This window comes from Notolepis coatsorum (genome assembly GCF_963971535.1).
Source record: "Notolepis coatsorum genome assembly, chromosome: 17".
NCBI lineage: Eukaryota > Metazoa > Chordata > Actinopteri > Aulopiformes > Paralepididae > Notolepis > Notolepis coatsorum.
Window position 1 is genome coordinate 62137053 of NC_140181.1, and position 22672 is coordinate 62159724.

The 22672-nt window shown below is 41.5% G+C and overlaps 1 protein-coding gene across 1 annotated transcript; it reads right to left on the minus strand.

The window, feature by feature from the left end:
* Window positions 1–2741: 2741 nt before the first annotated feature.
* dffa (DNA fragmentation factor, alpha polypeptide) lies at window positions 2742–17716 on the minus strand. Its single transcript, XM_084334166.1, has 6 exons — window positions 17617–17716; window positions 15547–15705; window positions 15276–15427; window positions 14041–14239; window positions 11821–11951; window positions 2742–7551 (listed from the first exon to the last, which is right to left on the minus strand). The coding sequence occupies exons 1-6, from the start codon at window positions 17708–17710 to the stop codon at window positions 7339–7341; spliced, it is 948 nt and encodes a 315-aa protein (XP_084190292.1). The 5' UTR covers window positions 17711–17716; the 3' UTR covers window positions 2742–7338.
* Between the last annotated feature and the right edge of the window lie 4956 nt (window positions 17717–22672).

Sequence of the window (22672 nt, forward strand, 5' to 3'; positions counted from 1 at the left end):
AACGGCATTGCAATCTGATGAAATATGGTGGAGAAATTTACATTATAAAAAGATTTCATTCAGTTTGTGAATCACACTTGGTGATACTAAATCCAGATTGAACTCTGACATTGGAAAGGGGAGATTTGGCCCGATCCATACAGTACATGTGCGACTTGGCCATAATAAGGTAATTTATAGGCCTGATTCTATATTCTATTATTCTATAATCATATTTCAAATTGCATGTGTCCGGATGGCATAATTCAGTACTGTATCTACAAAACCTTCTGTTTAATCATCTTCCCTTTATTCATTTGCTTAGATTTTTCAGGTCTGGTCAATTTTAGCATGGTGTTATTCATAATAATAATTCAAATAGAATTGATATTATTCTCCTTTGGTTCATTACAATTTACTCAAGCCTAGTAACAGACACAATATTTCTGATCCATAGATGTCCCTATAATCAGATACCAAGAACATGCAAATGGACCATTAAAAAAGAATCTGTAAATGTTTATTCTATGTTCTTATGGAATGAATCACATTAAAAAAAAAGAAAAAAAAAAAAAAAGGAGCCACACATTGACGGGCAAAGAGCCGCATGCGGCTCACGGGCCGCGGGTTGGCCACCCCTGACCTAGACAATACATTACATAGACAGTAAACATATAGTATGAGTATGTATACACTATCACTTTACATTTTAGTCATTTAGCTGATGTTTTTATCCAAAGCGATTTACAAGTTCTGTACAAGTCAGCAGGAAGGGCACAACTATGGCAGCTAAGGGTAAATAACAAGTTCGTCAAACAGTGTTGAACTTGAGTACTACAGACTTGATTATTATACTAGGTAATAATAGGCACAGTAGATTCCTTAGTAGCAGAGTATGCATACTAGTACAAGACAGTACAAGGTTAGTATATATATACATCCCCCCCCCCCCCCCTCATTTCAGATATTGATTGAAGAAGTGTGTTTTTAGTCGACGACAGAAAATCCCCATTAAAACCCACTAAGATGCTGTGAAACACCTCATACCAGTCTCTACTCCTCCCATGTCTGACACAGCTGTCTTGGGGCACAGCAATAACATTATGTGAATCTTTAAATGGGTGCTATTCCCCTTTTAAGCACCAAACGCGGGCTCATCTTAACTAAATCAAAGAAAGTGTTAAAAGCTCGGCACAACACATTTGATTGTGAACTTTTTTGTAACTATATGGTTGTTCCTCTAGCTGTGCTGCTCACTACCATCCCATGGCAACAAATGGTGAGAATGATGAATGGGGCACAGGAATAATTATAGAATTTTTTTCAAAAGTGTATTAAAATAGAAATATGTGCTAGTCCATCCATAGTGATGTACAGAACAAATGTGCCACCAAAAATGGTGAGACAAAAATAGATGTTTGGGTAAAATACCTTCTTCAGTCTGCCACAGGCCAACTGACCTCTGGTGCTCAAGTTTTTATTTGTCACATGAAGTACATACATTAGCCTACAGTGAAATGCTTGGTTCTGCTTTCAACTAAGACGTATTCTTACTCCATTCTGTTTACTGATGAAATAACCATATAATGGCACAACAATATTTCACTATGGCATAAAGAGAAATAAACAAATGATCATTTAACAACGTATGTACCTTTTTATTGAACATACCGTAATATGAGGGAATATTGAATAGTTTTGTTTCAGACTGGTAAGCTTATCACAGAGCTAATAAGAATAAAAATATTTAAAATAATAAAATTTCTTTAAAAAAGCAGTAAATTACATCCACTATTCAGGCCCCGTTAGGAAGCACAGAGATACTGTGAAGCATCTAAGACTCCAGTGTCTCCTCTCCCATGCCTCACGCCGTCGTCACTGGTAAGCCTGAGCGGAGCTAATGCCACAGGAATTACGCACACCATGGAACCATTAGGACAGCAGTCGCTTGCAGCAGCCTATAGGCTCCTCGGCCTCATAGGACCATTACCATGTGCTGATCATTACCATTTTAATTGAGGGTTAAATATTAAAACATTTAAGTACATTTCAATTGAAAATAAGAGGCCTTTGAATGTTTGTGTTAATTATGTTTCTTCCATCATGGCTGCCTGTGGTAACCACTTTCAAAAGAAAATACCTACTCTGTGGTAGAGTATGTAAAGTGGTAGAGTAGGTAAAACACTGGAAAAGCATATTACCACTGTCTTGTTGGCAAGATCAAATAAGACAACAATTTATATTTGTATTGATATATTTCAATATTTCATTGTTGATATATTATTATCTCGACACATAGCAAACCTTATTTTGCACATGGCAAACGTTGTTTTGCACATAGCATCCGTTCTCTTCCGTCATTCACTGGAAGTAGGTGTGCCAGTGTAGCCTAGTTCACAACAGTCACGAAATACACTCCAAATACAACTCCAAAACGTTCCTGTAAACATGTTGTGAACTGTGTACACTGGCACACCTACTTCCAGTGAATGACGTGCGGCTGTTGTTCCCTAAGCCAAATGCATGCACAGAGAAGAAAAGGGTATGTACTGCTTGTCTAACTCTAGGATAGATGGCAAATAAGCTAATTTCCCCAAAAGTTGGCGTGTTCCTTTAAATAGCACCTCACTGTATAACAAGGATCCATCACAGCTGGACCTCTTGGAAACTACTAACTCCCATTTGCCCCTCATTAAAAACCATAATCCACTTTTTTGGCTTAGGTACTGAATTATGCAATGTGCAGCCAATTCATTTTTACACAGTAAAGTTTATTATGTGTGCTCCACAGGAAATTAGCTGCCACCATTGTGGTAGCTAATGGTGGATCCAAATAAACAGCACTCAAATAAACAGCACTCTCAGAAGTACAAGGACTAGTTTATTGTACTCAAACCATTACCTTATTAACACACAGATACCCGTTACCAATAAACACTTGTATAATAAAAAACAAAAAACATTTAACATCTGGTGACATTACACAACCTTTAGTAGTAACAAATTCTGGCCAGAAAATACATGTATCCACATTAGTTTCCCAGAGATGCCGTGTGAACGGGGGAAGCACAGCTGGTGCACAGCCTGTTCGGACAGAAAACGGTGTCTAAAGTAACACGGAGGACATCGTTGAGTTGCTCCGCTTTTCTGCTGGAGCTTGATGGAATACTCAAGTGTGCAAGGCTATGGTCACATCATTATATAGAAATAACATCTTCCCTGATATTCTTCCCTGATATTCAAAGCCACAATCATACCACAATCATGCCTCAGCTGGCACCCTGATTGCAAGTGTCCTGGGCCAGACTGTATAATGAGATCACGGGGTCGACCAAAGGCTAGCCAGTCCTCACATGACTCACGTGGACCCACACACACTGTACACGCAGTTCTTACACAACCACATCAGGGCCAGGCTGGTCCATGGTCTGGAATAAAGCCTAGCGATCTTAAATAATTTACCTTTTTTTTTGGTGCTAGTTCCTAATGGTAAATCAATGTTATGATGTATTCTTCTACACCTATTTTTGCTGCTAAATTGGTCCATACATAGGCCTAACAGGTCAGTGTTTATACGCCATTCAAATCAAATGAATGCACCCATGTCACTAGAACTCATGTCACTTAAGTGTCTCAGGAGGTAGAGCAGTCGTCCAGTGGAAGGTTTCCGGTTCGATTTCCGCTCCTCCCGAGCAGCCTGTCGAAGTGTCCTCGACACTTAACCGCTAATTGCTCCCGATGAGCAGGTTGGCACTTTGCATGGTTGCCTGCGCTGTGGATGTGTGAATGTGTGAGTGAATGGGTGAATGCGAGGAACAACATTTTAAAGCGCTTTGGATAAAAGCGCTATATAAATGCACCATTTACCTAAAAGATATTTGGTAGTTGTGTATGTTGGCACATCGGTGCCTAACAAGAAAGAATCACCATCAGCCTGAATCCCGCTTGTGGCCTGCTCTGCAGACTTTGTTTTAGGGGAGGGGGTTTCTTTTAACTAATCACAATAAGCCAGACTGGTGCTAAAACGTGGGGTTGATGGGGCATGGTATTGTGCTTTGGCTTTTCCGTTACGCCTGTATACAAGTTGTGAATAGCAACAACAAAGTTCAGAAGTGGTTTCTCACATTCTCCACGTCTAAAAGTCAGTACACCCAGAGGCCCACATGCATTAACATTGCAATGAGAGAAGCAATGGCCACATTCATTTGCAAAAGCTAGAAGCTTCAAGCTGGCGTCTGATTCACTGATGTGATGAATGTTAAGCATATCGGACCAGAACGACTGCACCCTCTATTCCATCCTTGCAGGCGCAAGCCGAGAGTGATACAGGTTTTAAGACTACGATAGCGGTCAAACCCATTGACAAATCTGGGACAGATTCATCACCATCATATTAATCACACTGATCCTTTACTGGGGGTGACAGTGGCTTAGGTGGTAGAGCGGCCGTCTGGTAATCGGAAGGTTCCCGGTTAGAATCCCACTCCTCCCAAAGTGTCCTTGAGCAAGACACTTAACCCCTAATTGCTTCCAATGAGCAGGTTGGCATGGTTGCCTCCGCCGTCGGCGTGTAAGTGAATGGATGAATGTGTGGAACAAAATTGTAAAGCGCTTTGGATAAAAGCTCTATATAATTGCACCATTTACTGGTATTAATTTCTATAATAGGCCCCTCTCATATGGATACATCCTATATTTAAAAACATTACTGCAACATAGGCCTGCTCAACATAAGGATACCTACACACTGGATTCACGTTTCTTTCCTTCCTTATAGCCTTATCTCCTTGCTTTTCATCATCCTGTCTTTTATACCAAGCACCAGGTCATGTTCTGGGGGGTGGCCATAGACTACGTCCAGTCGTCCACCCTAACAAACTTTTTTATTTTTTGCCAACTACATAAATGAATAAATACACAACTTTGATATGCATCTACCATCCCACCACCATCACGTGGAAGGATCAATTCAAGCGCTTTCTGTGACTAGTCTCTTTTGCATAGTCAAACACATAAGCAATTCATATTGTGTATTATGTGCCAATGTCTCCTGCCAAAACGTTTTTTCTGCCAACCAAGACCCATGGCTAGTGTGTGTCAACCAGGTTAAACTAGCACAGGATACCCTATGCATAGTCTGAATGTGTACAATGTCCTAACGTGGAAAGCAAATGTGTTGACTGCATTCATTGCGCATTGGTTGGTGAAATGTAAACAATGGTCTTGCAGTCTTTAGGTAGGGAATATGAACCAAGTTAAAAGAAAACAATCGGATATATTAATATTGGGGTAAAGCAATGTCTAGGTTTTTCTAGGTTCTCTAGATTGTTATTCTGAACCATTAATGGCGGAAAATAGTTAACATTGTGGGGTTGGAGCAGGTGGATTGACCATGTGGAACTACAGGAAAGTAGCCTTTATGAATTCTATATGTATAAAATGAATGTTAAAACACCTCCTGGACCCCAGATGGGAGCAGCTCTGTGCTGTACTCAGGGTGCAGAGGATTGACAGTATGGGAGACCAATGAGGGAGTTGGAGGAAGACATTCAAATCAAATCAAATCAAATTTATTTGTAAGGCCCGACAACACACGTTAATGTCTCCATGGGCCGGACACGTCTTCTTTAACACTTTGAGGACCGTTCGTCGCCGTCTAATATGGTGCTGGAGAACAGAGGTTTGTCAACAAACCGATGTCTTTGTATAGCTATATCTATACTTTATAGTATTGCTATCTGTCCATTCTCATTGTCACTTGAGTGCATACACCATCCCTTCATAATGGCTTAAAGAAAATAAAGATCCATCGGTTGGTTGTCATTTTATAGCATCGTGAATATAAGCTTTATCGCGGTTTTCGTCTCATATATTTTCTGGGAAGCTAGATATGAGGCTAAAGGCTACTAACGTTATATCGAACGGCATTTCTGTTGTATATATTCGAATGAAATAAAACAAAATGCTTATCATCCGGACTATTCCAGAGCATCTATGGATGAAATGGGGGCGGCGGGGGACGCCGATTAGTATTATTGATTAGCAATAGAGTGTCCGTGCAAGTAGCCACATTCACTGATCGATTGCGTTTTATAACAAGCTCCAATCCGGCTATAATTTAGGTTAATAATGTCTTACCGTCAGCCCATGTGATAGCCGGCAGCATTTCGCCCTTATCGATCGGCATCTGGTAGATCGATATATCCATTGGCCGATCATAAATCCCATTATTCCAGGCTGAAATCTGCTAATCGAAACATAAACAACGGTGCGGGCCCTTCGTTTGGGATCAGGCTAATATGAAACGCCCATAGACAGTAAAATAAAACATTTTCCCATTCGCCCTCAATGATACTGCAGTGGAGCGATGGCGCCCCTAAGAGGATCTGGCCGGTATTGCATGTTGCCGAAATCACAGATGCGGGTAGATCTGCAGAGTCGATGGGGGATGTTGATACGGTGAATATGGAATAAAACAATAACAACTTGCCAGGAGTTAACTCGTGGCTCTGGTCCTTAACGCATGGCACCGAAACCCAAGTTAACTCGTGGTTGGGCGGCAAAGTGTTAAACAAGTCAAGAAGAAACATAACAATAAGTCAAGAACACCATAAGGTCCAACAAATTTAAAATAAATGCAAATAAATAATAGAATGCAAACACTCACATTGACAGTATGGGAGACCAATGAGGGAGTTGGAGGAAGACATTGCTGGTATGAAGCACAGGGCTCCATTAGCAAAGAAAAGGCAAAAAAGCTTCCCTGCAGTTAGACTGCTGTTGGTCTAATAGTGCTCAAATGAAATTGGAAAATTCCTGGTACATAAGTCATACACAAGTCAAGTTGATCTAAGGTCATTCTGACTAAATTATTCGTCACAGACTCGCGAGAGAAGTCGTCACAGAGCTGTCAAAACGCAGGGCTGAAGAGCTAGAATTGAAGGTTCACTCTGCTCTGACAATTGCGCATTGACACGCCCACTACACAAAGCTATTTACTCGCACAGTGTGCTCCTAAATTATTTTTACAGTTCGCACATATCTATTTTCAGGGGGAAATGAGAGTGAAATAGTCACACTGTAGAGCCCTGTTTGATAAACATGACTTGTGCAAATCTCTCTCACGTCGGTTTTGCTATTTGGCTTCTTGCCGCAGGACATCACATTCAAGGGGTTTGCTGATGGAAGTGGCACCGTTTGGCAAGTTCAGTATGTACAGTATGATGCGGAGCGTCAGGTGTAATCAGCATTTCAGCAGACGGACATCATCTTTAACACACACAGTCACGCCCACCCTGCTGGCCCCCGGGGCAGGTACTGTAGTGTGTTTAGCAGTCTTACACCTGTGTGGACCTTCGCCTACTTGCTGCGTTTGGCCGGCGTGTCTTGGCTGTCATCGGCGCTCCCCTCTGCGGCGTGTGGCTGTGTGTGGCTGCTGAGAGACCGCATGGCCTGGACCTGCTCTATGCGCTTGGTCAGCTCTGCCTCGCAGGCCTGCAGCAGCCCAGAGGTCCTCTCCAAGTCCCAGCCCAGCACCTGCTCCATGGCCGTCACTCCCTCCCGCACCACCATCTAGACATGGAACACCATGGAGTAGGGCTGGGTGATGTATCCATTCATATACAATATCGTCTATCTGTCTATCACATTTATATATATATAGAGAGAGAAATTGTGATACGCAATTTTGCTGTCGGAATCAATGCTAAAAAAGCATGAAGTCTGAAAGGTTTGAGAACGTGAAAATTACAGGTGAAAATTATAGTTTCAATTGATTGTATCACAATTCCCATTACCATGCAAGGCCAATATGATAAACATTGATTTGATTATCTGACATGTTCTTTTCCATATCTACCCAGATATTGTGATATATAATTATATCCAAAAAAGGTCTTCTGAATATCTTGATTTTTGTCCAGCCCTACCATAGAGCTTTATTTATTTCTATATCGTCCAGCCCTAAAATAGCTTTATTTATTCATAATTATAGACCTGCCATAGAGCTTTATTTATTTCTATATCATCCAGCCCCACTATAAAGCTTTATTAATTTCTATATCATGCTGACCTACCATAGAGCTTTATTTATTTCTATATCATCCAGCCCCACTATAAAGCTTTATTTATTTCTATATCACGCTGCCCTACCATAGAGCTTTATGTATGTATACATCACACTGCCCTACCATAGCTTTATTTATTTATATATCACACTGCCCTACCATAGAGGTTTATTTATTTATATATCACCCAGCCCTACCATAGAGCTTTATTCATTTATATCACACTGCCCTACCATAATAGCTTTATTTATTTCTATATCGTCCAGCCCTAGCACAGAATTGATTGATTGATTGAAAATTGTATTAACAGATTGCAGAATGGGTACAATACAGTACGGCTCAATACACGCAATGGTTAAGGGGATGCAGACCAGAGAAACACTTTCGTCTTGTTTACATCAGGGTCCCCCATTTTCAATTCATAACATTTATGACATACACGACATACAGAACCGTTACATCAAGACATTTATGACATCCAAGATACACAAATATACAGTACTGTTTATTTACAGACAGAGTTTCTAAAAGAGAATATATACATTTGAGGGGGAAGAAACTGTACATCGGAGGGGGTTGTGTGGGGGGTTTAGACATTTACCGGGGCCAGCTTCAAATAGCAGGTGCTCTTTGAGAGCGGTTTTGAAGGTAGGTAGGGATTCACATTATTTTACGGCTGTGGGTAGGGCATTCCACATTGTTGTGGCATAATTGCGAAATGTGTTTAATCCCTTGTTTGAGCCAGATCTGGGTTGAACATGATTTGTGGAACTCCCTCTGGTGTTGTGGTCGTGGTATTCACTGACCTTTGGGACGTTTTTCGACATGTACAGGGTAGGGCTGGGCGATTAATCGATATTATCGATTAATTCGAATGAATGATTTAGGACGATTTTGAAAAATTCAAATAGATTAAAATTGAATATTTTTCTTCTTCTTCCAAGAGTCACCTTTTATTTTACAAAAAGTGGTTTGGTGAAAGTTAGATTTGCACTTTATTAATCCCAATAGGGAAATTCATTCTTGTTTGGTGATCAAGAGGCAACTTTTATTTGTTTTAAGTGACGTTTGGTGAAAAAGCAAGTTATTAACGTCTGTCCCTGTACGTGACGTCTGTCCCTGTACGCGACGTCTGTCCCTGTACGAGACGTCTGTCCCTGTACGAGACGTCTGTCCCTGTACGAGACGTCTGTCCCTGTAGGCAACATCTGTCCCTGTATGAGACGTCTGTCCCTGTATGTGACGTCTGTCTTGTCTGTCCCTGTAGACTGGCAACATCTGTCCCTGTATGAGACATCTGTCCCTGTATGTGATGTCTGTCCCTGTAGGCAACATCTGTCCCTGTATGCGACGTCTGTCCCTGTAGGTGAGGCCTGTCCCTGTAGGCAAGTATTTCCAGTGTGGACGTTATTATTTCAGTTTGAGATCTTGGCTTAGTTTCCTAGGGCCTGTATCAGTTATAGTAACTGTTGCAGTTTTGCAGCCTATTGTTTGGGATATCTATATCATTATTAAGTCGTTATGCCATTATTGCCCTATATCCATTTGTTTTGGTTAAAGGGGACATGCATTGCTATTCCTTTCACTATTTGGGCAACTTTACACAATTCATGCGAGTCTATGGAAGACATCTGTAAGGTTTTTTTTTCAAAAAAAATGCATTGTTTTATAGTTCTAATGAAGTACTCAAAAGCATCATTTTTCAGCCTCAGGATTTCAGGCTGTTATTGGATGGGCTCTGCCCATAAGCGCTTTCAGTGACAGTCACCCACACAGCGTGATACATACGAGAGAGAACGAGCAAGCAAGAGAGAGAGAGAGAGAGAGAGAGAGAGAGAGAGAGAGAGGAGAGATGCGTCACCGACACACACGCAGTCAAGTTTGTGTGTAAATGCTCCGACGAGGGAGAGATGGCGCACACACATTTACACACACTTCTGCACGGTCCCGCCGGTCACTCTCTCTTTCTGCCTCTCTCTCACTCGCTCATTCTCTGCCTCTGTCAAAACCCGTTTACGGAAGTGTCGGGTTACACTATGCGCTACAACCATAGAGGGGGCGTTACTGCAAATCAGTACCTTATTCACGTCAGCAATACTGTCAAATCAGAACAGCTTAGTTGAGTGAGGGAAGATCTCGTGAACTCGAGACTAGACTGATGAGTCAATATGATAATTAACGACACAGACCACATTGATATAATCCCCAATTGCTAGGAATCAATCCTAAACAATGGAAAAGGCCATTTATAATGCATGGGACCTTTAAGCAATGAGGCCAGAAAATTGTATTTTCACACTATGGAATTACTCTAGGTAGACAGATAAAAACATAAAAAAATTAAAAATAAAGTAGAATAGATGGAGGTTTTGGGTTATGGTGTGGGGATGGGGATGGCTGATTTAACCTGATTGTCTTGACCCAGGGCAGGTGTGGCTGCTCAAACCAGCCATCCCCACACCGCAGGGGTCAAGATGACAAAACAGGAAGTACACATAGGAATCACAATGAAAAACAAAGGATCCTCTGCAACTGAGCCACCAGAAATGTACAACGATTGTCCCTTGAAGTATCCGATGCTAGTGTTGTGCGTTACATCTACGTCATGAGGTCGCACAGTGGGAGTGTCTGACGGTTGGAATGACTTGTATGCTCTCTGACAATGAAACCCATCTTTGAGGTCTGTCCACATCTTCTGTAACTAATGGCTGGAGAACTGTTAGGACCATCTGACTCTTAAATACGAAACACTGCAATATGCTACTACCATGTTATTATTATTGAATATAATATACTGCCATTTCGCTATTATTATGTTCTACTCTACTATTACTATTAGTAGTAGTACTACCATTTCTATTATTATCTTTTCTTCCTGCCTGTATCTCCCCTCCCCCCTCATCCATGCTGCTATGACACCTGAATTTCCCAGAGGGGATTAATAAAGGAACACTTGATCTTGACCTGCATGTATGTTACTGCTATCCCGCCGATAGATTAGCTGTCTTTTATGGCCTTTAGTGGGCTCATTCTTTAAGCTAGCATGAAGATAATCACATCGTATGAAACTTGATATCTTGAGGAATCCATAGAGACAATGTCATGCTAGCTCACAGGCAAATGTGGGCAAATATTGCTCCCTCCACGTATCTAAGTGAAAATGGACTCATTAGATCACACAAATATCCTCTTTACAGCCATGCCCAATTGATGCTTGTAATGTATAAGTAGGTACACACTGTAATAAATATTGTTCAATATCCAGCCTCTAGTACATATCTTAGTCAACACTATTTGATAATCAAATTTGAGGGATCTTCACTAAGAATGTGTGTGAAATGTTATATGACAATTTCTTTTTTTACAGAAAATCTATAGTTTCTTCTCCTACACAGATCCTGTCCTATCTACAATGATCTAATGCAATATATGACAACGTCAGATCTACTGGACACTATGGTAACATTTTGATCCTCCTAAATGCTCCCAAATTGAAACAGAAAACAGGACAGACAAGAAATGGATTTAGTAACATGATCTGTAAAAGTTATTTTAAATGACCGTCCCCTACTTTGAATGTCAAATTGCACCTTTTTAGGAATTTCAAGTATTTTTTGCATAATTCTACCCGTTTACATCATGCTGTGGTTCGAGGCAGACGGTGTAGCGGCCCTCAAAAGTCTTCATGTCCCTCACCAGGCAGTGCTAGATCAAATGACAGCTGTCTCTCGAGTGCAGTATTCAGTGAGAGTGGTGGGCTGTGTGGGTTCTGTACCTGCAGCTCCGCGGTGGAGAGCCTGGTCTCAGGGCTGGTTTTACCCTTAAGGACCATGAGAGTCCGGGTCATGAATCCAGATGCCGAGTCTACCTCCTCCATACCGTCAGGCGTGTCCATGTTACCAGCCCCTGACACAAACGACTGGGTTATTTACCGGCTTCATAAAAGAAAAGTGAGGTGAACTCGCTGCAATGGAGGACGTTTTGGTTGTTTATAGCAGAGACAATGGCGCCACCTGGCGGTACAAAACTACTTGCACAACAAGCACGTTGTCTTCCATATACAAGGACTCTCAGCATAACATCTCATATCATTTTATGCAAGGGTTGTGTGATAAGACTTGCCTGCTTTCATGCAATTCAGTCTGAATATCTCAATATCAGGCCGTAATAAGGCAATCATATTGTCAATGGAGTCATAGCTTGAATCCATTTACAAACAGTGAGGTAAAAACGCTTCCAAAAAAGGTTCAGAATAGTATCAAAAAAGGAGAGGTTGGAAACTACTTATTTGACTTACTTACTAATACATTTATTACACTCAACAGGCGCAGGTCAATATGTGCCTCAAAAGTAAAAGTTATGTCCTAATCTGATTCAGTTCACGTTTGCTTATAAACCCAACCCTCACGTAAAATAGAGATCGCTTGCTGAAATACAGTGAATATTTGGGAGTTGATCGTCTTGTTTCAGTTATTCATCAGAAACTAAACGCACACTCACCAGGCCATGGAAGCACGAGAGGAAGTTAAAAGGATCCTGTGGCACGTTTTCCTCACATTTATCAACCGGGCGGTGAATTTGCATAGTTTGCTCGGAACATGGTAAATCTGTATTTTGTTATAATGCCCCTAGCTCATGGAATGAACTCCAACAGTCCTTTAAAGCTTGAGATTCTCCCCTCTGTTGCAGAGTTTACAACGTTGATATCCAACCATTGTCAATCAAGTAAGTTGTACATGTTTTAATTGATTGTTATCCTTACTTGTCTTATTGTTATGATTTTATATGCTTTTTTTTTTGCTTAAGTCTGTATGTACACCTGACGTGACTGTGAATGAGGGAAAACTCAGTTGCCTTTCGAGTTTAAAGGGGACATGCATTGGTATTCCTTTCACTATTTGGGCAACTTTACACAATTCCTGTGAGTCTATGGAACACATCTGTAAATTTTTTTTTTTTTTTTTTTTTTAATGCATTGTTTTATATTTTTAATCAAATACTCTAAAGCAACATTTTTCCACTTCAAGATTTCAAGCTGTTTTGTGCTGGGCTCCGCCCATAAGCGCTTTGAGTGACAGTCACCCACAGACTGCGACTGGCAGACAGAGAGAGAGAGATAGAAAGATTGAGGGGGATACTAATTAATTTCGCCGCGGGGGGGCCTCTTAATCTTTACATCGCAGGAAGTTCAGATTCAGTCAGTCGGCAACCCCATTTCAGAGCTAACGGAACGTAGACCAATCTCAGTCACTCTTATTGTCTGGGACCAAATTCGGTCACGCCCCATTTTGTGCGACATCCAGGCTTTTTTTACCGTCAGCGTTTGGGAATTTCATGTCGACAGGTAGATGAAGTGAAATTATACTTATTTTAGAATATATATATCAAATTTCATGAGTATTCATCTATATTTAGTCATCTAAAGACTATTAGATATGAACCTATGTACCAGTAAAAAGTGGAAATCTCTAGAATGTGTTTTGGGCGACGGTGTTTACGGAAGTGCGGGTCTCAAGTTGACGTTATACTATAACTTACACAACACTTTCTGTTGTCAGTAGATGGCAGCATTGGTTTAAAATTATAAAGGTGAAAATGTGAAAACTACAAAATTAATACAATTCCCAAGACCTTTAGCACAGGTCACTGGGACGCGTCTATTCTTTGACGCGATCTGAACAGCGGTAAACTATTAATGGGACCCGAGTACAGTGATCGAGAATGGTTACCCAATTATCTTAACAAAAGTGCATCATTAGCATTATGTTTGTTGTCTAAACGGGAACATAATGGTACAATTTAAGATTTGAATGTTATCCGCATATAAAAGGACAAATAAAACATTGTTAATTTGTAAGAAACCTCAATGAAAACGGCGCAAGGGTAAGTTATATTTGCTATTGTTATGAAAATGTGATAGAATCCTATAAAAATGTGGACGCATTTGGTCACCGTGACGTTAACTGTCTGTGGTTCCTCTGACTCCTCTCCTTACCATGCGGCTGGCTGGGCTCTGCCTGCAGTCTGTCCTCGCTCTCCACAGCCTTCAGGTAGAGCTGCAGGAGCTCCTTAGACTGCCTCTCTTCCTCTCGGCGGTCCAACACCCTCTGCAGGGTCTCCTGGAGGTTCTGCACCTTCTTCTCTGGGAAGCCGAGGGCCGAGGCCAGCCCTGGGCAGGAGATGTCCACTAGGGTCTGGAACGGTTATTCAACAGAGCAAGAAATCACACAAACTATGGTGACAAAGCTGTGGGGGGGAATTTATCAGAGGTAGGATAATGCTGTCATGATAATGTATAGTTACAAATGGAGGCGGTTACAAAATTGTATAAATAAGAGTAGTGCTTTTCACAATGCACATTCTTATCCCAGGGTTATGAGGCAGGATTATCTCACCAGAGCGTCACTGTGTAAAAGCTTAGTCAGCCCATGGCTAAGAGCCCAATGGACATATTTCACTATGACGTTACTAAAATGGACTGCATTTATATAGCGCTTTTTTATCCAAAGCGCTTTAGAACCTATGCCTCGCATTAACACATTCACTCACACACAGAGGGCGAAGGCAACTATGCAAGGTGCCAACCTGCTTATCAGGAGCAGTTAGGGTACAAGTGTCTTGCTCAAGGACACTTTGAAACACTGCTGGGAGGAGCGAGAATCCAACCGGGAACCTTACCAGACGACCGCTCTACCTTCTGAGCCACTGTTATGCTAAATGCCACTCGCTCCACTCACTCTCAATGAAAACAACAGAAGCTGTACTGAAATTACCTTTGTAAATGGCCAAATTGTGAAAGATCTCAGAATGCAGGTATTAGGGCGGTCCCAATTACCATATCTTGGGCTTCGAAGCTTCAGTAGTAATTATCAGTGAATAACCAAAGTTTCAGCCTTCCCACATGCAACGTTTCAATGGGACAGGTGGATGAGACATACAGTATATGTGGCCGATTTACTAAATGTCCTGAGAACTAAAAAAATGTACTTTAAAAATGAATATTGGATTATTATTTCTATATAGGCAATTTATTATATTGATGTAGGCACATTTTGTGAGTGTTTGAAGCGCCAAAGCTTCGAGGCAGTTAGGCCAGTCCCGACAGGTAGGCAGAGCTAGGCACAGTTTAAAAAGGGCTAGCAATTCATTGGCAATCCATAAATATCATAGGAATGGCTGATGGCAGATATATTGGCAGAACATGGTAGCATGTGCTGTTGACCAGGGTACCTGTAAGTCTGCTTCAGACATTTGGATGATGCTAGCCAGGTCCTGCTTCAGCTGTTGGGCCAAGATCCACCAGGGCTCTGTCCCTCTTAAGGAGCTGTCCACAGCGTCCAGGTCCATAGACTCCCTGGTCATCCAGGCGGTGCCACCATCAACTACAGCGGAAAGATAAACGTATTGAGGAGAAACACATGGTAGTACGTTGTGGTACTTTTGGACTTTTTCGAATGAGTCCAGACAAGGCACAGACAGACAGAGAGATAAGACGCCTTACTTCTGTGAATCGGAGCCCACGTGTCTTTTTCATGCAAGAGCATGAACTTTGTGTTTACGGGTAAACACAAAAAATAGGCGTCATCTTCTACTATCGTCCCATCATCTTCTAAGACCACGGACACGGTGGAATCAGAGCTGAAACCGAGAAACTCAGATCCTGGGGGAAGAATGGAAAAGAGCAGATACTGTATTATAGGCAAAATCTGCATATGGCTCGCCGACAACAAACTATCATTACACATGGGCAAAACAGAGTGCATTCTCTTCAGTTCAAATAACAAACTCAGCAAGACCGACGGCTTCCCAGTTACAGTGGGTGACAATATTGTCACAAGGAAAGATGAAATTACATACCTGGGTTCCATCCTAGAGGCTAATCTTTCCTGTGACAAAATGGCATCCAATGTAATAAAAAAAGTCAACCAACAAACTCGATTCTTGTACCGGATCTCCTCTCTGGTAAACAAGAATACCCTGAAGACTCTGGCAGGAGCACTCATTCAAGGGTACTACGACTATGCTTGCACCTCATGGTACCAAAGCACCTCAAAGGCACTAAAAAACGAATTACAAACATCTCAAAACAAACTAGTCAGACTACTGCTTGACCTTACTCATAGAACCCACCTCACCCCTGCCCACTTTGACAACCTAGGATGACTTAGAGTAGACGACAGAGTACAGCAACTTGCAATGGGCCTGGTCTACAAGATACACTAGAAGACGACCAAGGTACCCATGTACATGTCAAATACTTCCCAAAGGTCAGTGAATACCACGATCACAACACCAGAGGGAGCTCCACAAATCATGTTAAACCCAGATTCGACTCAAACAAGGGACTAAACACGTTTCGCAATTATGCCACATCAATGTGGAACGCCCTACCCAAAGCTGTAAAGGAATGTGAATCACTACCCACCTTCAAAAACTCTCAAAAAACACCTACGGGAGACTGCAATTCGAAACTGGCCCCTGTAAATGTCCTAACCCAGTTGTACAGTAAATGACCAAGTATGGCTTTGTCAGTATTCCAATGTACAGTGTACAGTGCCCCCCCCCCCCCTCCAATGTACAGCCCCCCACCCACCCACCCAACCCCACCCGACATACCCAACCTCCTCCAATGTACAGTTTCTACGTCAAATGTATATACACTCTTTTTCTGGACACTTTGTATCACAAACAGTACTGTATTTGCAAATCTGGTATGTCATAAATGTATAGATGTAGCAGTACTGTCTATCTGTATGTTGTGTGTGTCATATGTTATGATGAATTGAAAATGGGGGACCCTGATGTAAACAAGACGAAAGTCTTTCTCTGGTCTGCATCCCCTTAACAATTGTATGTATTGAGCTGTACTGTACTGTACCCATTCTGCAATCTGTTAATAAAGTTTTCAATTAATCAATCAATAGATCAGGACAATAGCAGATATAAGAGAAAATAAACTATTCCGGTAGCAGTAAACTGGGGGTTTTCTGCCCTCATTCCACAGACTGTATGTTAATGAGTGATGGTGTTAGTAGTTTTTAGGCTTCAGTGTAACTCTCCAATGAGCAATGACCAATGCATCAACTGGAGAAACAAGTAAAGCCAATGTTTTGTTTTAGTCATATTCCGAAGCAATGGTCTGACAGATAAGACAGTTGTTTTAACTGCAGGGGCAGTGAGCTGGACAAGTATGGGCCACGCCTGATGAATAGCATGCTTGGAATGAACAGGGCAGGTGGGAGGTCTCGCTTGTGTGTCATCCCCAGTTCATACAAGTTTCAACAGGATTAAAATGTATCTTATAATACAGCATGCTCTGCTCATGAGCATCAACTGAGAGCCTACTTTGTGCAGTACCACTATTCTGTAGTTTCGCAAAGAAAGGCTTGGACCAGTGTGGGAGAAGCTGTGTTAAAACGGTGTTTTCATAAACACTGTACAATATAATAAGCTTACTTCTCAGTACACTGCAGTTCCATTACAGTCTATTTGAGGACAAGGACACGCGACTCAAAGAAACGTTTAGATTTTTAGCTAACGTTAGCTAACAGGTAAACTATGCTCAACGTACCTTTCATCCTCAGTTGGTCTAAAGTGGAAACTATCACTCCGTATGATTTCTGGCGTGAGAAGTTGCACACCCTACAGGGTTTCACGTCTGCCATCCTGCGTTGTTGTGTGTGAAGGAAGCCGGAAGGCACTTTACCCATTCTGCAATCTGTTAATAAAGTTTTCAATCAATTCAATCAAACGGAACCACGTGACAAGTACAATTTTCAATGTAAAAGCCATGCACGATCTAACGTTAACGAATATGTATAACGTTATGAATAAATACATGCATACAGATCTACTTATGATACATACATTTTTTGTTTTGTGCATTTCATTTAGACATGATCTTTTATGTGAAGTAATAGCCTAATATGGTCTGTCCCAAATAGTGTTGTCTAAACGCACGTTACCCAACAGATATCCTAGTTCAGTGGTCGGCCGCAGGCCGAAATAGGTCCGCCAGCAATAATATCTGCCCGATTATTTTGAGAATATGATTTTTGTGATGAAGATTCGCTCGATTGTATCGCAATCGGGAGACGTAGGTAAAGTTAGAAAGATATTCAGATTCGAATTTCCATGGTCAATAATTCTTAAGCAAAATGTTTTTAAAACACAAAGGAGAGCATTGTTGAATATATATAGAACACAAATGTTCTAGAATGTTCTATTATGACATCATACTGTGACATCACAAATGTTCTAGAATGTCTATTATGACATCATACTGTGACATCACAACGGAACATGTTTGAGTGTCATTTGAATAATATAAATAATATGTTTGGTAAGGCTGTCCCCGAAGCCTGTTTTTGGGATTCAAACTTCGTCAGGGTTCTTCGAACGGACGTTCGAACCTTTGTTTCTTAAGCGAAATGTTTTTAAAACACAAAGGTCACTTCTTTCCTATCGTAGTAAGGTAGACAATGAGCTACAACCTTATTTTCACCTAAACGAGCCGTCCTCGGAGCTGTACAATTAATTATTAAAATTGTCAGTCGGCTGTGAGGCAAGTGCGCAGCCAGGGACCGTCTAAAAAGTGCAACACCGAAAAGAGACACTACAAAAAGATTCAATAACTTCACTGTCATACAATATGGTCTGATATTAACATTCAGTATTCAATATTGTCTGATTCAATATTAACATTCAGTATTCAAGTAGAACAGCTAGCTAGCTGTTGTGGACACTCACACGTCCACAGCAAAACGGTAGGCAAGGCACCTTGGTTGAGAAATGCAGGTTTAGTGAGTTTGGTGACACTACACTCTATAAGAGTGAAGATATTTAATGTTTTTTCCTATACAAAATCCCCAGAATTATGAAAAAGCATTTTTTCCAAATCTAAGTGTTGTAGTATAACACTATAATATAATAGGATACCACTGATGTGTGCAGTGATTTTGGTGACACTATACACTGTATGACAGTGAAGTTATTGAATCTTTTTGTAGTGTCTCTTTTCGGTGTTGCACTTTTTAGACGGTCCCTGGCTGCGCACTTGCCTCACAGCCGAAGTGCACATAGAGATCAATTAGTACAGCTCCGAGGACAGCTCGTTTAGGTGAAAATAAGGTTGTAGCTCATTGTCTACCACCTTACTACGATAGGAAAGAGGTGTCCTTTGTGTTTTAAAAACATTTCGCTTAAGAATTATTGACAGCGGAAATTCGAATCTGTGAATATCTTTCTAACTTTATATACCTAAGTCTCCAGATTCCGATACAATAAAGCGAGTCTTCATCACAAATCATATTATCAAAATAATCTGACGGGCAGATATATTGCTGGCCTGGCGGACCTATTTCGGCCTGCGAGCGGCCTATTGCCGACCACTGAAATAGGATATCTGTTGGGTAACGTGCGTTTAGACAACACTATTTGGGACAGACCATATTAGGCTATTACTTCACATAAAAGATCATGTCTAAATGAAATGCACAAAACAAAAAATGTATGTATCATAACGTTACCCTGGTATAGATCTGTATGCATGTATTTATTCATAACGTTATATATTCGTTAACGTTAGATCGTGCATGGCTTTTACATTGAAAAATGTACTTGTCACGTGGTTCCGTTCTGATCAACTATCAAAACGTACACGGACCAAAATCGGCCCATTATTTACTCCTTTTTTCATTTGATTCTGACACCAAAATACGAAAAACAGCTTCGTATTTCAGTTTTTCCTCGTTTTTTCGATTTTGGTTTCAAACGGAAATAGGAAAACACCTCGTATTTCCGTTTTTTTTTAATTTTTTCGTATTTTCCGTTTGTAACAAAAAACGAACTATCAAAACGTACACGGACCGTTGGCGTGAATACTTCCCCCAAGGCAGTTGTCCTTCCGCGTTCGGTTTGTGCGCCCTGATTGGCCACTGACGCTTCTCTCAACGCCCAATCGCGTTACTCCTAACACTCGCTCCTAACTTTCAGAACTTCTCTCAGTTCCACAAGTCCATCACATCAGCTACCTACCTGCATCAATATACTACTAACTATCAACTAACTCGCTACTGCCGTGCATCAATATATAACTAACTAGCACATCAATGCACTAACTACTACCCCGTGCATCGCTATACTGCTACCGCCGTGCATCAATATACTAATATATACTTGCAATGGGCCTGGTCGACTACAAGATACACTACACGACCAAGGTACCCATGTACATGTCAAAATACTTCCCAAAGGTCAGTGAATACCACGATCACAACACCAGAGGGAGCTCCACAAATCATGTTAAACCCAGATTCGGCTCAAACAAGGGACTAAATGTAACGGGTGTAAAACTCACTCCCCAGAGGCATCCAAACTGAGCGCTTAGGAGGGAATTCCTTTCTTGGCGCAGCGGTTTGTGATGTCGCCCGCAGTGCGGACGCCTGGGGTTCGACTCCCACTCAAGGCATGGTCGAATTCGTGGCAGGGGCGAGTTGCCTCTGTTACACTGGTGCCGTGACCCGGATGCCTTGGGTGGTGTGAGTTTAGGGGGGGTGAGTGTAACGGGTGTAAAACTCACTCCCCAGAGGCATCCAAACTGAGCGCTTAGGAGGGAATTCCTTTCTTGGCGCAGCGGTTTGTGATGTCGCCCGCAGTGCGGACGCCTGGGGTTCGACTCCCACTCAAGGCATGGTCGAATTCGTGGCAGGGGCGAGTTGCCTCTGTTACATAAACACGTTTCGCAATTATGCCACATCAATGTGGAACGCCCTACCCAAAGCTGTAAAGGAATGTGAATCACTACCCACTTCCAAAAACACTCTCAAAGAACACCTACGGGAGACTGCAATTCGAAACTGGCCCCTACAAATGTCCTAACCCAGTTGTACAGTAAAGACCAAGTATGGCTTTGTCAGTATTCCAATGTACAGTGTACAGTGTCGTCCGTTCCCCCTACCCAACCCCCCCCCCCCCCCCCCCCCACACCTCCAATGTACAGCCCTACCCACCCAACCCCACCCCACCTACCCAACCTCCTCCAATGTACAGTTTCTATGTCAAATGTATATACACTCTTTTTCTGGACACTTTTTGTATCACAAACAGTACTGTATTTGCAAATCTGGTATGTCATAAATGTATAGATGTAGCAGTACTGTCTATCTGTATGTCGTGTGTGTCATATGATGAATTGAAAATGGGGGACCCTGATGTAAACAAGACGAAAGTCTTTCTCTGGTCTGCATCCCCTTAACAATTGTATGTATTGAGCTGTACTGTACTGTACCCATTCTGCAAACTTTTCAATCAATCAATCAATCTAACTAACTAGCACATCAACGCACTAACTACTACCGCCGTGCGTGCATCAATATACTAACTATCACATCAATGCACTAACTACTACCGCCGTGCATCGCTATACTGCTACTGCCGTGCATCAATATACTAACTATTGATGTTATGTCGATTGATATGAATAGCTAGTTACGTTCATATAGAGAGATGAAAACACAACGTTATTTATATTGATGTGATGCCGATTGATATGAATAGCGCGTTACGTTAATATCTGAGATGAAAACACTACGTTATTTATATTGATGTGATGCCGATTGATATGAAGAGATGAAAACACTACGTTATTTATATTGATGTGATGCCGATTGATATGAAGAGATGAAAACACTACGTTATTTATATTGATGTGATGCCGATTGATATGAATAGCGCGTTATATTAATATCTGAGATGAAAACACTACGTTATTTATATTGATGTGATGCCGATTGATATGAAGAGATGAAAACACTACGTTATTTATATTGATGTGATGCCGATTGATATGAATAGCGCGTTACGTTAATATAATATTGATGTGATGTCGATTGATATGAATAGCGTGTTATACGAGGAAATGGGCGAGGACTTGGGCTGTGGAACTATCTCGAGATAAAGCTGGGAACGAGGTTAGCTGTGGAACTGAAAGCTAGGCGCAACGCGATTGGGCGCTGAGAGGCCAATCAGGGCGCGCAAACCGAACGCGGAAGGACAACTGCCTTGGGTAAAGTATTCACGCAGACCGTTGGCGTGTATGCTTTCTACAACGCAGTTGGGTTTCCGGGTTCCTCTGATTGGCCACTAAGCCCACGTGACCCTACGCTATTACGCCCCCCTTATCGCCGCCAGTTATCGATTACGCCTGCGCATGAGCCGCGAGAAGCCCCTCAGCCAGCCAGCAATACTAAGCTCCAGTTAACCTAATTTATACCGTAACGAATCATTAAAAAAATATACCGTTAACTGGAATATGTTGTTTCTTTACACATATGTTGGATTATGTAATTGGTTTGTCATGACAAACCAATAAAAAATCGCTACTTTACACACATTTGCGAATGCATAAACTATATCTTAAATTATGGCTATGTGTCTAATATGGCCGTCGCTTATCAATGACTTGTTTTGTTTACATCAGGGTGAACGCTGTTGCGTGCCACCACCCACTTCAATAACAGAAACAGCTGTTCGTGCATTTTTTTCTGGAAATGTTGACTGCAAACAAGTCATTGATAAGCGACGGCCATATTAGACACATAGTCATAATTTAAGATATAGTTTATGCA